Source organism: Prionailurus viverrinus, chromosome A2 (assembly GCF_022837055.1).
Source record: "Prionailurus viverrinus isolate Anna chromosome A2, UM_Priviv_1.0, whole genome shotgun sequence".
NCBI classification, from domain to species: domain Eukaryota; kingdom Metazoa; phylum Chordata; class Mammalia; order Carnivora; family Felidae; genus Prionailurus; species Prionailurus viverrinus.
This window is the reverse complement of record NC_062562.1, coordinates 154,952,066-154,966,864: the sequence shown is the minus strand read 5'-3', so window position 1 is coordinate 154,966,864 and position 14,799 is coordinate 154,952,066. Positions and strand designations below refer to the sequence as shown.

The window sequence follows — 14,799 nt, the reverse complement described above, 5'->3', positions numbered from 1 at the left end:
TCCTCTCCCTTTCCCCAAAATGATCTGTGATGGAGTTTTGTCAGATGTCAGTTAAAGCAACTGAGAGCAATGAAAAAAAAACCCGCCAGGGAGCAAAGGAGCAGCAATGGAGAGTTCCCGATGGGAGCGGCGGTCGGCATTTCAGTCCGGGAAGAGGGGTGTGCTGCTGTGCCCCCGGCCGAGGGTGGGGTGGATCCTGGGTTTGAAGAGAACCCAAGGGAGAGAGGCCTGTGTGTGGGCGGCTTCACAGGCATCCCTGTGTCTGCCTGACAGCTTTCACGAAGTTTTCTTTGCGGGTAGATAACAGCCTAGGAGAGAAACGTTAGGAGGCATACATAAACATGAGCACAAGAGGCAGCGAACAGGTGTTGTACCGGGAGCAGATTGCAGGCGGCGGGCCTTTGTCCTGGCTTCTTTGTCTAACAGCAAGGAGTTGAGGTTTCAAGAGGGCGGGTCTGAGGAAATGCCTTCCCCGGACTCCTTAACTGCTGGTGGGCTGCAGCTGAGCACAGATGGAACTGTCGCCTGCTCTCGTCCCAAATTTTGTTGTTCTGAAGTCGAATGTGGGTTGCCCTGAACAAATGTATTCGCATCGAAAGGGGAGGTGCTCTGCGCCCTGGCAGGATTGGTGACGAAGCCATGGGAGTAAAGCTGAGGATGCTTCTAGAGCTTTTCAACCAAGAGGCGGCAAAGACAGACTCCATTTGGCCTGCGTGACCCTGCGATTGTTACAAATGCTTTATCACAGCTTGAGTACAAACATATTTTTTTTCGGTGAAATAGATCCTGAAATATATTACAGAGTTATATTCGTTTCCTAGCGCTATGATCGCATTAAGGTACCCAAAATGTGGCTTGAAACAACACAAAATTATTCTCTCATAGTTCAGAGGCCAGAAGTCGGAAAGCAGAGTGTCAGCAGGGCCTGGCTCCCACTGCGGCTCCGGGCAGAGCCTTCCTGGCCGCTCCCTAGCTTCTGGTGGCACCCGCAGCCCTCAGCACGCTTGGGCTTGCGGCCACACCACTCTGATCTCCGCCTCTGTCTTTAACGCGGAAGTCTCTGTGTGTCTGTGTCTTTCCTCCTCTTCCTATAAGGACACCAGTTGTATTGGATTTGGAGTCACCTTAATGGCCTCATCTTAACTGGATCACAGCCTCAAGACCTCCTTTCTAAAGAAGGTCACCTTTGCGAGTATCGGGGGTTAGGACTCCAGCATATCTTTTGAGGGGACACATAGCAATAGCATTCCATAGAGTAATGGAATTTGCGTACTCTTTGGTGTCAAAGAGTTGGCGTGGCACAGTAATTAGAATACCAAATGGGGAAGAGGAAAGTAGGTTTCCTGTTCCAATGCTGAGTGTGCCAAGCATTTCTGGAGGTGAACCTAAATGAGCTCAGAAAGACAAATCGGTTGTGGGCTGGGCATGGGATGAGTGACGGTTAAGTAAGGAGACCATTTGATTTTACTTTACCAGTATGGTACCAGAATAACTCTGTTTTGCACTCGAGAGTAAAAAGCCTAATGGATTTTTAGCCTTGATTTGGACTAGACTTTATAAGACATTTCTAAAGGATAGAAAACTCGAAACTGAGGCTTGCATGGCATTGCCAGATACATACCTGGTCTCCCCAAGATCTGTTGCAGTTCTGGCTCACTCGTTTCTTGAGGTGTCAGTCATGATTTTGGAGCAGTAGTGAATGGGGGGGGGCGGTAATGAGAGAGAGTGGCTGAGAGATTCGAGGACAAGGCTTTTGCAAAAATTTGTGACTCAAACACCTGGAAATTAATACCATTGAAAGTTCAACCGCCTTATTTAGAACATTTCAGGAACAAAATGAGCATCCTTCTAGATCCTTGGAAAATGTATATTTGAATGGAATTTATCTGTGTTGGAACCAGGAGTAAAGCTGGTTTTGTTTTTACAGTTGGTGGATATTTACCCTTTTCATCCCATCAAGTTTGTTTAGGAAGGGCTCTCTTCTTGAGATCCTCAGTTGGAAGGAAAATGCAAAGCTGGGAAATGTCACAGCCACCACAGGCTTTGCATGAAAAGGACAGTGTGGACAGCAGAAGAGAATTAGTACGTGTGACACAAGACTGGCCCGAGAAGAAAACTTCCATCCCATGCCCAGCCCACAAATGATTTCTCTTTTGAGCTTACTCATGTCCTACTTCACAAATATTTGATACACCCAGAGTCAGAACTAGAAACTTGGCTGACTCTTTCCCATTTGGGTGTTACTAACATGTCCCTGCCAACTCTCCTTTATATCAGAGTTGACTGCAGTTATCCTCAGGATACATAACAGGTACATCCCTGCATGGCCTTTTCCAGAAGCACTAGAACATGCACGTCATGCAGAATTTAACTGAAAATAACCACTTTGCTTTTGCTTGTTTCCATATGTAATATGTGACTAATTGAAATGCCCTCATAGGTCATTCGAGGCAAGATATGGGGAAATCACAAAATGAAATATCTTCTCTCTAAGGAGGGAAAAACTGAGGGAGTTCTTTTGGAATATCCAGACTCTATATCCTGAGAAGATTAAAGTCTGGTAAAAAGCTTTTGGTTTCCTTAAACCTATTATTATTGTGGGTTGAATTGTGCCCCCCACCCCAAACTCACATGCTTCATTCTAACACCCAGTACTTCAGAACGTGACCTTGTTTGGAGACACAATCTTTACAGAGCTAATCAAGTTACAGTAAGGTCATCAGGGTGGGTCCTAATCCAACATGACTGGTGTCCTTATAAAAAGGGAAATTTGGACACAGAGACATGCATGGAGGGAAGAGGGAGTGAAACACAGGGAGAACACAGCCTCCTATAGACCATGAAGAGCCTTGGAACGGATTCTGGGAACGAGTCCTCAGAAGGAACTGAACCTATCAACACCTTGATCTTGACCTCCAGCCTCTAGAACTGTGACAGAACAAATTCCTGTTGCTTCAGCCACCCAGTCTGTGGTCCTGTCTTACAGCAGCCCCAGGAAACTAATACTCTGATGTTCAGGAGTTTAGGGGTTTTTTTTGTTCCTTGTTTTTTTACTAACAAGAGTGTTGATTAATGCAACACTCTTATTACATTTATTACATACAACACTTTTATTGTTTTAAAAAGTTTTTGAGTTAGTTTTGTTTCTCCTTTCATGGATTCTGCCAATTTCCTAGAGAAAGAAACTGGAAAGCATGTGTGTCTTAATGGCATCATTCTTTCCTTCACCAGAATTATATTGGATTCCTAATTTCCAGATTGCCTGTAAACACCTGGTAACATGGCCTCCACATAATCCATTCGTGGACTACGGTACTCACCTGCTGCCGTGAAAGGCTGGTTCATCTATCACGGTTTATGGCTTTGTTCAGGCAATATGGTAGAGTCACAGCAAGGTGAATGTGAGAGAGGCTCAAAGCTGTTATAGGTGAGGTTAGCAACTTCCAAAAAGAAGTAAGTCTGCACCTGAGAGGGGCCGATTTCGACACATCACGAGCCCGTAGGAAGGCAGATAAGGAGAATTTGCAAATGGCAAGGACAGGATGCTTTCTCAATTGAAGGACTCCAGCTTCTGGTAGAATTTGTAGATTCAAGGCATATGACGTAAAGGATTTTGAGAGTCCTGAAGAGAATCACATTTCTTGGAAAAGCAAGAGGGTAACATGGTGCGTTTGCTTCTCTTCCCGGGAAAGCACCCCTTCTTTCTCTCCTCCTGACACTGTGGGAAAAGAGGCTATTGGCTTATATCCAGCCAGGCCCAGTAGCTCTTTCTCTGTTTTCCTTCTCTAGGATCAATCCCTTAATTGTGTTTATCATCATTTTATCCTTGACTTTTCCCCATGACTCATACTTTCCTCATACTATTCGACAACGTCTGTGCCCCCAAGGATTTCTTTATTTGCCATCTGCTCTACTTTCTACACCGTTTCTCCTGGGAAACAGCTTTACCCACACGGACTCCATTTCCATCTAGGTGTTGGTGATGGCCCTTAAGGTCAATATCTCCAGTCACGATCTCTCGCTCATTCTCCTGTCCTGGTTTTTTTCTCAGTCCATATAGAACGTTTCCTCTATGTTGTTATCAATGCCTACAATGAAATCTATCCAAAATAGAGCTCTTCCAGCCGGACTCTCCCCTCAAAATCAAGGACACCTTTCCTTCCTCCGTCTCTTTGGGATGTGAACTTTTGATTTTAGTCTTTTCCCCTTTTGGTGTCTTTGTCACTGGTCCTGCTGATCTCTGTTTAGCAATCTCTGGTGTGCGCGTGAGCTGATCCAGGGTCACCCTGCCCTCTTCCCCCTCTGACTAATCCTGTGCCAGGTTAGCGCACCTTGTCGGAATCCATTCTCTTTTCAAGATGGTTTATCCTCATTCAAGACTCAACTGAGCAAATGGGAAGTAGATGCCGATGGTCAGCGAGCAGAGACTCCTGACACTTTAGTTTGGGTAAATTAAGGAATTTCTTGCCTCAGAGTTGCAGCGTGAAGAGTTCAACGCTGAATGTCTCCACTTGGGCACCTTGCCAGTGCTGTAGCTCCACTTGTGGAAAACCTGTTCTGTTATCCCATCCCCCGCCCCCGAGACAGACAGCTTTGCTTCCACCCCCCGTCTTTCCTGCCACGGCCGTGGAACCCTGCTCCTTTGAGCCCCCCAGACGTATTTGATTTCTCTCTCCTTTGCCCTTACATCCCACCTGTCAGTGTGTCTTGTCTTTTCTTCTCCACAAAGCCTTGTGTTTCTGCTACCTCCTTTCTGTTTCCTCAGACAGTCCCTTAGTCCAGATCCTCATTGCCTCACCCCTGGACTGCCGTGACAGCCCAGATCATCTCACTCCAGACCAGCGCTCTGCCCACTGGGGCCACTCTGCATCGGATAAGTGAGGTTTACCTCTTTAATGACGTACACTTATTTTATTTGACCGATTTTGACTGGTTGTGTTTCTCGGATGTTATGGGAACCAGATGATGCAGAAATGGTAGATGGCTTAGGATGATCACTGTCGTGGGTGCCCATGATTTTAGCAGGTGGTGCGCAGTCGGGGGTGCCCCATACTTTACATCTGTCGCTTCTCCCATCTCAGCTTTTATTTCTCCTTGCCTGTTGGACCGGTCTCCCTGTTTGGAACTTCTAGTCTGAGAACCTGAAGAGTGAAAAAGAATGGTTAATAGCATGAATTGAGAGTCAGGCGGACATCAGATCAAATCCCAGCCCTGCTCGTAGTAGCAAAGGGACCTTGGACAAACTAGATCATGTCCCCAGACTCCATTAACTCATCTGTAAAACAGGGAAAATGCACTTTACAGTTGTGGGGTGTAAGCACCCGGGGTCTGACACAGAGAGCAAAGTCAATGATAGTCCCTCTGCAACTTGTTAATTGTGTTAGAGGACAGTCAGTAAGGCCGGGTGAAGGCTAAAGGTTGGATGGGAGTGGCTTTAGTGGTCGGGCTCCACCCCAGCCTTACTGAGTATTCAAAACTTACTTCTGAAAGACTGAGTTAGAAGATGACATTTCTGGGTGGGTAGGCTATTGGTACACACGGTTGTTTATTCATTTAGCATTTGTTGTTTTCCTATGTAAAATGCCCCTACATTGTCATCTCCAAGCAAATCCTAAACTTCCTGAGGGCATAGGGCCTTAGTGCCGGCTGCTCCCCACAGTTTGCTTACACCAGTTAGCAGGACCTGGAACATTTCAAAGATACCCCCTCTCTCTAATCTCAGCTCAAGTCTTAGCTCCTCTAAACTCCTGTCATGTTTAGCTTGACTAGTTACTTAAAGTTGCCTAGAATTGCCTGTTGTTTTTTAATTTGCAGTGAACTTGACAAACCCATGAGATTTGAGGCTCCTTTAGGCAATGCTGATGTGTTAGATGTCTTTGTGTTTCCTTCTGTGCCCAGCCCCAGCCTTTTTTATAGAGAGGACCCTTAATGCAGTCAGTAGTATTGTTATTGTCATTATCGACAGAAGAATTCTGTCGAGTGTATGTTTGCTTCTCAACTGTGCTCTGATGGAGTAGACTGTATATTTAACGTGACACCACTAGAGGATAAACCGACTTTGATTGAAAACAATGTAAAAGCCCCACAGGCATTTAGTGTACACTATTTTGGAAATATATCACTTAAAATTGGCTAATCTGAAATTATCTTTGCACTAGTTGTGAAATATAAACTTGATAAGCAGGGAGACTATCATTAAAATTGTATGAATATGGTTTTGCATGTCCATGAAGACATTTTTTTCCTAGTACTTTTCAAGCCCCGAGGCGTCCAATTATCATGTTTTACAGGGTGATCAAGGGTTTTTCAGATTAACCCTAGATGTTGAAAAATATCCATTCAGGTGCTCATTTCTAACATTCGTGTATTTTTGACATTTCTTTTGAAATATTCTAGAACTGGACGATATCTTCATGTAATAATTTGATTTATGATACAGATACGGCATCCCGTCGGGTATGGGAATTAATCCTTCCTTTAAGTTCCTGATTGCTCCTATCAAACACTCATTACTCAGCAGAAGTGTGTGTCAGAGGATTTGGGCAAGTGGGGATGTGTGTACCTTCTACACCAAGGTGCTCACGATTGTGGTGCTCACGATTGTGTTCTCGCGAATAATATAACTGGATTCTGTGTGGTAATCTTATTTCACATCTGCCAAACCACAATTAAACCTTATCCACTGCGGGAAATGGTGCCATTATTTTACTTACAATTCCTTCTCTCAAGCTTTGGTAGAATTCAGTGAAGTTGAATTCAATTTAATTTCTTTTTAAATCATAGTTGAACCCTCACTCATCCCCATGGTTTCACCAGAGTCTGATCTTCCAGTAGATAATTTTGGGGTGGTGAAATGGAAAGGAAATGTACTCAGATGTGAAGCAACTTTTCAGTTCTTCTAGTTGTGAAATAAAAAATTATGAAGAAACTAAGCAACTAAGCAGGGGGAGAAAAAAGAACTAAATGAGCCAGTCCTTTAATAAATGACATTTTTAAAAAATCTTGTGCGCTAATCCTTCAGGAAAATCAGGAAGATATTTAGTTATTCTTATTTTTAGGTGGAAAAAATTACTCTTAATCCTAGAAAACGGAATTTATCAATAAACCATTAAGACAGAGACAAAGAGGCACATAGAATTGTTTTGGTTGGAATGTCTAGGGTCGGGGCCTGATTTTTCCGCTTAATCCTGGGAGCCTAAACCCATCAATTGTCTTCCTAGCTTTCAAACTAGGACCTTTGTGAGAATGGATTGGAAAGAGTAACTCTGGACTGTCCCAGACAAAGTCTGACGTGTGCTTACCCTGTCCATAGTACATCTGGCCCAGAGCCTAGTGGGTACTTGAGATTTTAAAATCTGGAGAATCATGGTAATCCTGAGGAATAGCATTTGAGGCCCCAGGCGCGATGAAGGGCATTGTTAGCCACGTGCATCTCCTCTCTGGTCCCGGGCATCTGTCACCAGAGGTAGCCAGCGATGATTTCCACAATTTTATGACCCTTGGCTGTCATCCCAATAACAAATAAGTCATAAGCCATCCTCTTCCCCTCTGTAAATTTCCACTTCTACACTCTGGCCTTTCTACAAAATGTTTTTGAAACAGTGAAAATAGAGAAAAGAGCCACTTCTCCCTTATGTAACATCAGCAACTTTCTTCCAATGCCATGCGACCCTTCCCTCCCCAAGTACTTGAGCGTTGAGGAATGAGGGGCACATGAGGTAGCAAAGGACAAAGGAAACGCTTTGCCTCCAGTAGATAAGTTACTAAAAGTCGAGGGACTGGTTATTTCTACATAGTGGACAACATCTAGGACAATATGAATATTTAGTACTGGTGACTATAGAAAACAACATTTTCAGTATTACGACAGAATTAGAGGGAGGTTGACTTGAACGGAAAGAGCAATGGGGAAAAAATAGGTAAAGTGTAGATTCTGAATAAGCAAGCCAAAATGGTCTTGCCGGGCCGAAAGATGTATATGGAGGTGTAGTCATTTTGCATAGGTAGATATTGGAGTTCAGGATCCAAACAGGAAGGGAAGCCTTTCTTAGATCTACGGGATCAGGTTGAAGGTGGGGCTCCGAGCAGGTGCTGGGTGTCAGGCTGAGGCTGCTTGTGGACGGTCAGAGCATGTCCGGACTGAAAGTACCGATAGACTGTGAGTGCTGACATCAGGGCAGGAGCTGCCCAACCCCTGCCTCGTTTTTTTTAAAAAAGCCTTGGTATGGGTGGGAAGATAGCGACAGGTTTTTCTTTATTTTCCAGGGGATGGCCAGGTCCCATAGGTGCCCATGACTGGTCATTGCTCTATGGCCAGAGAGCTAAGCTCTCCTGGAGGTCTGGCCAGTTAGAGTGCTTTTATTCCATCAACTGAGTGCCTGCCATGGATAATATAAACTGTAGCTCTTGGACCCAGAATATAAGCTGGTTATGGAAACATGACCTAAATGTGTAACAAGTGAAATAGCACAAAAAAATAAGTAATTCAGCTCAACAAGACAAGATTTTGCAAGGCAGAGGTACAATTTGTGGCCAAATGGATAGTGCATATGGTGGTAAGTGCTGTAGGGAAAGAGATTCGGGAATGATCACTGTGGGTTGGTGAGGTCTGGGAAGAGGAGGGATCCAAATTGTCTTGTCTTTGAATAACTTTGAAGGCGTGCCAGATGAGGGAATGGAGATAGGAGTGTGGAGGTAGGACGTGTAGAGACATTCTAGAAACAGTGATAGAACTGCTTAATTCAAGTTGGGGGTTGAGGATAGTTCTTCGTTGGAGATGAAACCAAGAAGGTAATTGAAATTGAATGTGATAGCGTTAAGTGAAAGAGTCCTCAGCTTTATGTTGTAGACACTAAGAAGACACTGAAAGTTTTTGGACAGGGGAGTAATGTGCCTAGAATTATTCTAGGAAGATTAATCTGGTGACTGAATATGGACAAGTTAGAGGAAAAGACTTCTCAGGTAGACCAGATGTTGGCATTGGCCCTAGTCCTATTAGGAAGTGATAAATAAATGCTTTAATCATGGAAGTGGCAGCCAGAATGGAAATACAGAGATGGCTACAGAAGACATTTTGAAAGAAAGAGAAATTAATAAGATTAGTACGTTGTCCATGGATAAAAGAAGACTCATCAAAGGTAAATCCACATTTTTGGAACCAAGTGACTAGAAGAATATTCTATGAACAGAAAGGGGGATGTTAGAAAGGGGCGTGAGATGGCTAAAGTTTTAGGAGAAGATAAGGAATTCAGCTTTGGGAGATAGTCTTTGGCGTTGCAGGAGGCAGAACTTCCTAATGGAAGATAAGAGGGAGAACCTGGCCTGAGATAAACGGTGGGAGTCGCCTGCATAAAAATGACAGCTCAAACTGTTTGAATGAATATCTTCCAGAGAGAACAGAGTCAAAATGTTGGAAATACCAACATTTTAAAGGAGGAAGAGGAAAAGGAACCACCCAGGCACACGGTGTGCAATCAGACACTGGAGGAGGAGATTACAGATTCTCATAAGCACAGATAAGAGCATCGAGAAGGAAGTTGTGGTCAGCATATCAGATGTTGCAGGGAGGTCAAGGAGAATAGGGGCTGAAAAGGGGCCATTGGTTTAGGCAATTAGGAAGTCATTTACCTTTAAGAACCTTGCAGAACACAGCGCTGTAGTGTGTGGATGTGCGGGATGGGGGCCTAGACTAAGGAGAGAGCCTTGAAGAAAAGGGAGCATAAACCACTGATGACAGGTGAGAAGGAAAAAATTAAAGGGGGAGAGTATGGCTGTTACTCTTCTTACCTTCTAAGTTGGGAATGTGTGACACGGTGACACAGGAAGGCAGAAAAAGATTAAGTCATTGATTTGCTTGGCAAAACTTTATTAAATACCTACTAAGGACCTGGATCTAATTAACAAGCAGAAATTGAAAGCTCTGGGAGAGGGAGAGGACAGTGGAGGGAACTGGGGAGGAGGAATCATGAGAATGAAAGGAGATTTGGAGGTTGGAAATGAGAGACACAGCTTCCTCTGAGACCGGGGAGAAAGCAGAAAGGATGGGGGCTGGATGTAGATTCAGGAATGTTCTGAAATGAAGAGAATAAAGGTGGAAAGCAAGACTGCAGGTGTTGGGCTCCTGGACAAGTGGAAGGTGTCTGCTGGGAGGGAGGGTGGCTAGGGTGACAGGTGACAGGGTGTGAAGGAAAATGTTTAATGACCACTCTAGGTAATGCGAGGGGTCTGAGACAGGAACACAAGGATGGCTAGAAAACAGCAGTCCTTGATGGAAATCCCACTGTCCTTGTGCTTCTATGAGAAATGGTTATGGCGTATCTGGGTGGCTCAGTTGGTTGAACGTCCACCTTGATTTTGGCTCAGGTCATGATCTGACAGTTGTGAGACTGAGCCCCACATTGGCCTCCACGCTGGTCATGGAATCTGCTTGGGATTCTCTCTCTCTCCTCTTCCCCTCTCCCCTGCTCGCTCTCTCTCTCTTTCTCTCTCTCTCTCTCTCTCTCTCTCAAAAAAACGAATGTTTATCAACTACAGTTAGATGATGAGCAGTGTTTGTTTTCACTTTCACTGTTAAGAACTTACCTTCCTCATTTCTTTGCCTTATTTTTCCTTGATACTTTTCTATGATTTTTGTTTGTTTTTAGAATCACCAAAATTCTAAATTGTGCAATATTCCAGAGTTATAGTCTAATAGATTTCTGAGGTTATCTAAATTGTGGCTGAGATGTTGGTACGAAAGAACAGTACTTTATTGATAAATTTATGGATAGTTGAATTCAGCAGGAAAAGTTAGTGAGTAGAGCCCATAAATGGTGCTACCCACTCCTTCCCCCCCACAAAAAAAGTAAAGGTTTCAATGATATAAAACAAAATAAATGACAAAATGTATTATTTAGACCATCTAAATGAAAGCATCAGACTAACTGCTGATCTACTCAGCCCTAGAGAATTCATTTAAGATGACTAAGATCCCAGGGGGTAATTACGATTCATCCAGAAGCTACCAGATCATGAGTGGCGCCATGCCTGGCCCCGTAGAGGAAGATGTTTCTTCGAACGAGTTAACCCAACAGGGTCTGTGACAAGGAGTAGCAGACCATGTGGGACAATTAAGTCTAACAGTTACCTGGGCCACCTGATACAGTCCTCGGTTTTAGTAGGATCGCAACCCAGCGAGAATTGGGGAAGAATCTGTTTGTATCACAAACAGTATTTATAAAAACAAATAAGTCACGAGCAAAGTCCTGATATTCCAACTCTGTATCTGAGTCTTGATTGTATTCCTGACCGACTGTACAATTCTCCCCCTCCCCACCCCCCACGGTGGCAGGCGGAACACGAACTCCTCGGCCCCACGAACTGAGTGACCAGAATGTGCTTCCCCGGGGTGGCGGGGTGGATAGGTTCACTTTCCCAACCTTGCTTTGAAGTGGGAGGAAAATATCGTCTAGGACCCAAGCCACCGGTCACAACTGAGATGAAACTGCTGAGCTCGTCCGTTTCGTGGAGACTAAAATACGTGTCTTTCCCTTTCTTTTCCTCCTAGGTATGGCCTCACATGTGCAAGTCTTCTCCCCTCACACCCTTCAATCAAGTGCCTTCTGTAGTGTGAAGAAACTGAAAGTGGAGCCGAGTTCCGCCTGGGACATGACTGGGTACGGCTCCCACAGCAAAGTGTACAGCCAGAGCAAGAACATCCCGCCTTCTCAGCCAGCCACCACAACCGTCAGCACCTCCTTGCCGATCCCAAACCCAAGCCTACCTTACGAGCAGACCATCATCTTCCCAGGAAGCACCGGGCACATAGTCGTAACATCAGCAAGTAGCACTTCTGTCACCGGGCAAGTCCTCGGCGGACCACACAACCTGATGCGTCGCAGCACTGTGAGCCTTCTCGATACCTACCAAAAATGTGGACTCAAGCGTAAGAGTGAGGAGATTGAGAACACGAGCAGCGTGCAGATCATCGAAGAGCATCCACCCATGATTCAGAATAATGCCAGTGGGGCCACTGTAGCCACTGCCACCACATCGACTGCCACCTCCAAAAACAGTGGCTCCAACAGCGAGGGTGATTACCAGCTGGTCCAGCATGAGGTGCTGTGTTCCATGACCAACACTTATGAAGTTTTAGAATTCCTGGGCCGAGGGACGTTTGGGCAAGTGGTCAAGTGCTGGAAACGGGGCACCAATGAGATCGTGGCCATCAAAATCCTGAAGAACCACCCGTCGTATGCCCGGCAGGGTCAGATCGAGGTGAGCATCCTGGCCCGCTTGAGCACAGAGAGCGCCGACGACTACAACTTTGTCCGCGCCTACGAGTGTTTCCAGCACAAGAACCACACGTGCTTGGTCTTTGAGATGTTGGAGCAGAACCTCTATGACTTTCTGAAGCAGAACAAGTTCAGCCCCTTGCCCCTCAAGTACATCCGCCCAGTCCTCCAGCAGGTAGCCACAGCCCTGATGAAGCTGAAAAGCCTCGGTCTCATCCATGCCGACCTCAAACCGGAAAACATCATGCTGGTAGATCCGTCTAGGCAGCCGTACAGAGTGAAGGTCATCGACTTCGGTTCGGCCAGTCACGTGTCCAAGGCTGTGTGTTCCACCTACCTGCAGTCCAGATACTACAGGTAAGGCCACTCTCACAGAGATGAAATGGCGAGGCGAGGGCCTGGCGGCGCTCATGGAGCGCGGGCGGTGGCGGCCACTGTGGGAGAAGCCAAATTACGTGCCCACAGTTGTTGCCCTCAAGTGATCTTAGTTTAGTCAGAAAACGAGGACACGTGCACGTGGAAATGATGGTCAGAGGCCATGCGAGACCGGAGCCAAGTAGGCTTCTCGGCATAGACCTTCGGAGTCAGAAGGGAATCCCTGGAGGCTGGGGTGAAGGGCACCGCCGGGCAGTTAGGTCCTCATGGGTGAGAAGGATCCAGGCCTGGACGGGGCGGGCACTACCGGAGTCACTGTTGCAGGAAGCCTCCAGACTTGCACGGGAGATGAGGAGGACCCCCGCCCGCACAGCGGGGCACCTGGGTGGTGGCAGATGTGATTGAAAGGATAAACTGGGGTGTTGGGGTCTGAAATACCAGACCAAGGGGCCACAGCTGCATCCTTAAACATGGAGCAAGCACTGAGGCGGGTGAACGGGGTGGCAGGACGAAGGTGAGGCGGGGAGAATGACTTTTCTGTCCCCAGGGAGGAGGCAGGGCAGGAGGGTGAGGTGTGGCCCAGGGGCCAGTCAGCTCATGCCTGGTGGGAGCTCCAGGTTTGGAGCCCTGGATGGGGAGTGTGGCGTTTGCATTCCTTCTGTCAGTCAGCAAGGATTGACTGCCCTTCCAGCGCGTGCCAGGCACATTGCTGGGCCCCGGGGTACAGCACAACACCCCGGCCAGACCCTCTGGAGTCTCTGGCATACTTGTTCCCAGCCCTGGCCCGTGTGTTGCAGTCACCTGCGGGGGTGGGGGTGAGGGGTGGGGTTGCAAAATAAGCCGGGTGGGGGTCCTAATCCCCACGAGCTGAATCAGCCTCTCTGGGTGTGGGGTCGTGCACGGATGTTATTTTAACAGCTTTTCTGGGGATCCCAGCACAGCAGCTAGGGTTGGAAACAGCAGCTCTGGTGGGTCCCGGATGAGAGAGCCGGGTTGAACCGGATCCCCCCTCTCGCTGAGCTGTGTGGCGTGGGCTTGTTGCCTTGTTTCTCCGTGCCTTCACTTCCTCGCCCACCAGCTGGGGAAGTCCAGTCACCGGCCTCGGGCTTGCTGGGACGATGCGCCCTGGTGACGCTCACTGTCACCACGCCCGAGTGCCTCGCTCACTGTCCAGCTCGTGGTCGGCGTGTGAGGAGCGGGAAGGAACGGGAAGCAGGAGAGTCCGTTCTGGGGAGACCGTGATGGGCGGTGTTTGAGGTGACGGTGAGCAGGCCCGCAAGGGTGGAAGTCGGCGAGGAGCGAAGCTGAGCTGCCGTGAGAAGCCAGGGCCGACCCGCATTTAAGAGGTTGCCGTGTAGGCCATAAAACCGAAGTCCCAAGACTCGTGTGTGCCTGAGCCCTTCTACCCTGATGCTTGAGGCCACAGAGAAAGGCTGCGAAATGTGCCAGAGGCGCGTGGGCCCCTCGGACTGGTCACCCATCCCCGAGGCTGCCCTCTCCCTGCCCCGTTTACCGCCCTCAGCCTGCAGGCCTCCGCAGATAACCTCACACCTCCTTCCCTGGGAGGTCTGAGCCTACAGGTCGTGTCCCCACCCCTTCGTCATCCAGTGGGGCCTCAATGGCCTCTGGGCCCCACCCCTGCTGTGTCTCGGGGCCCTGGCCCGCCCTCCCCTTTAGGAGGCTGGGCCACAGCCGCTCTTCAGGCTCTACCCCAGTCCTTCCCCAGCGTTCCTTTCCCACTCCATCCAGATGCACAGACACACCATCTCCCCGGCCCAAGAGGAGCCTCTGCTGACCTCCGCTCCTGGTCTCCCTGCCTCCCTGCCAGCTCCGGGAGGGACGGTTCTACTGCTCACATGCTTGCAGTTTGCTGTCTGTCCGTCTGCTCTGGAGCCACGTGGAGAGGGAAACCATGAGCCGCGCCGTGGCCAAGGGGGAGGCAGGGCCTGAGCTTGGAGGCTGCGGGATAGGGCCCTGCGCGAACCCCCAGGGAAGGGTTGAAGGACAAGGACGTGCGGCGGTGAGACAGCTGACGCATGTTCTCTTTAGAAAGGGCCCTTCTTCCAGGGGTAGCTCTGGGCGGCGTGATCACCCTGTCGCCTTCGCAGGTCTGGTTGAGGAATAGCTGGTGTTCGGGCTTTTATTACTCAGT

General features: G+C 47.7%; 1 protein-coding gene across 5 annotated transcripts in view; it reads left to right on the top strand.

The window, feature by feature from the left end:
• HIPK2 (homeodomain interacting protein kinase 2) overlaps nt 1-14,799 on the top strand; it is a 178,871-nt gene that overhangs the window by 48,727 nt on the left and 115,345 nt on the right. For 4 of the 5 annotated variants that reach the window (XM_047850557.1, XM_047850554.1, XM_047850556.1 and 1 more), the window contains exon 2: nt 11,546-12,629. In XM_047850557.1, the coding sequence (XP_047706513.1) occupies nt 11,546-12,629 (1,084 nt within the window). Of the gene's footprint in view, nt 1-9,665; nt 9,737-11,545; nt 12,630-14,799 lie in introns of those variants that run through there. The other variant, XM_047850555.1, reaches the window with a different exon arrangement.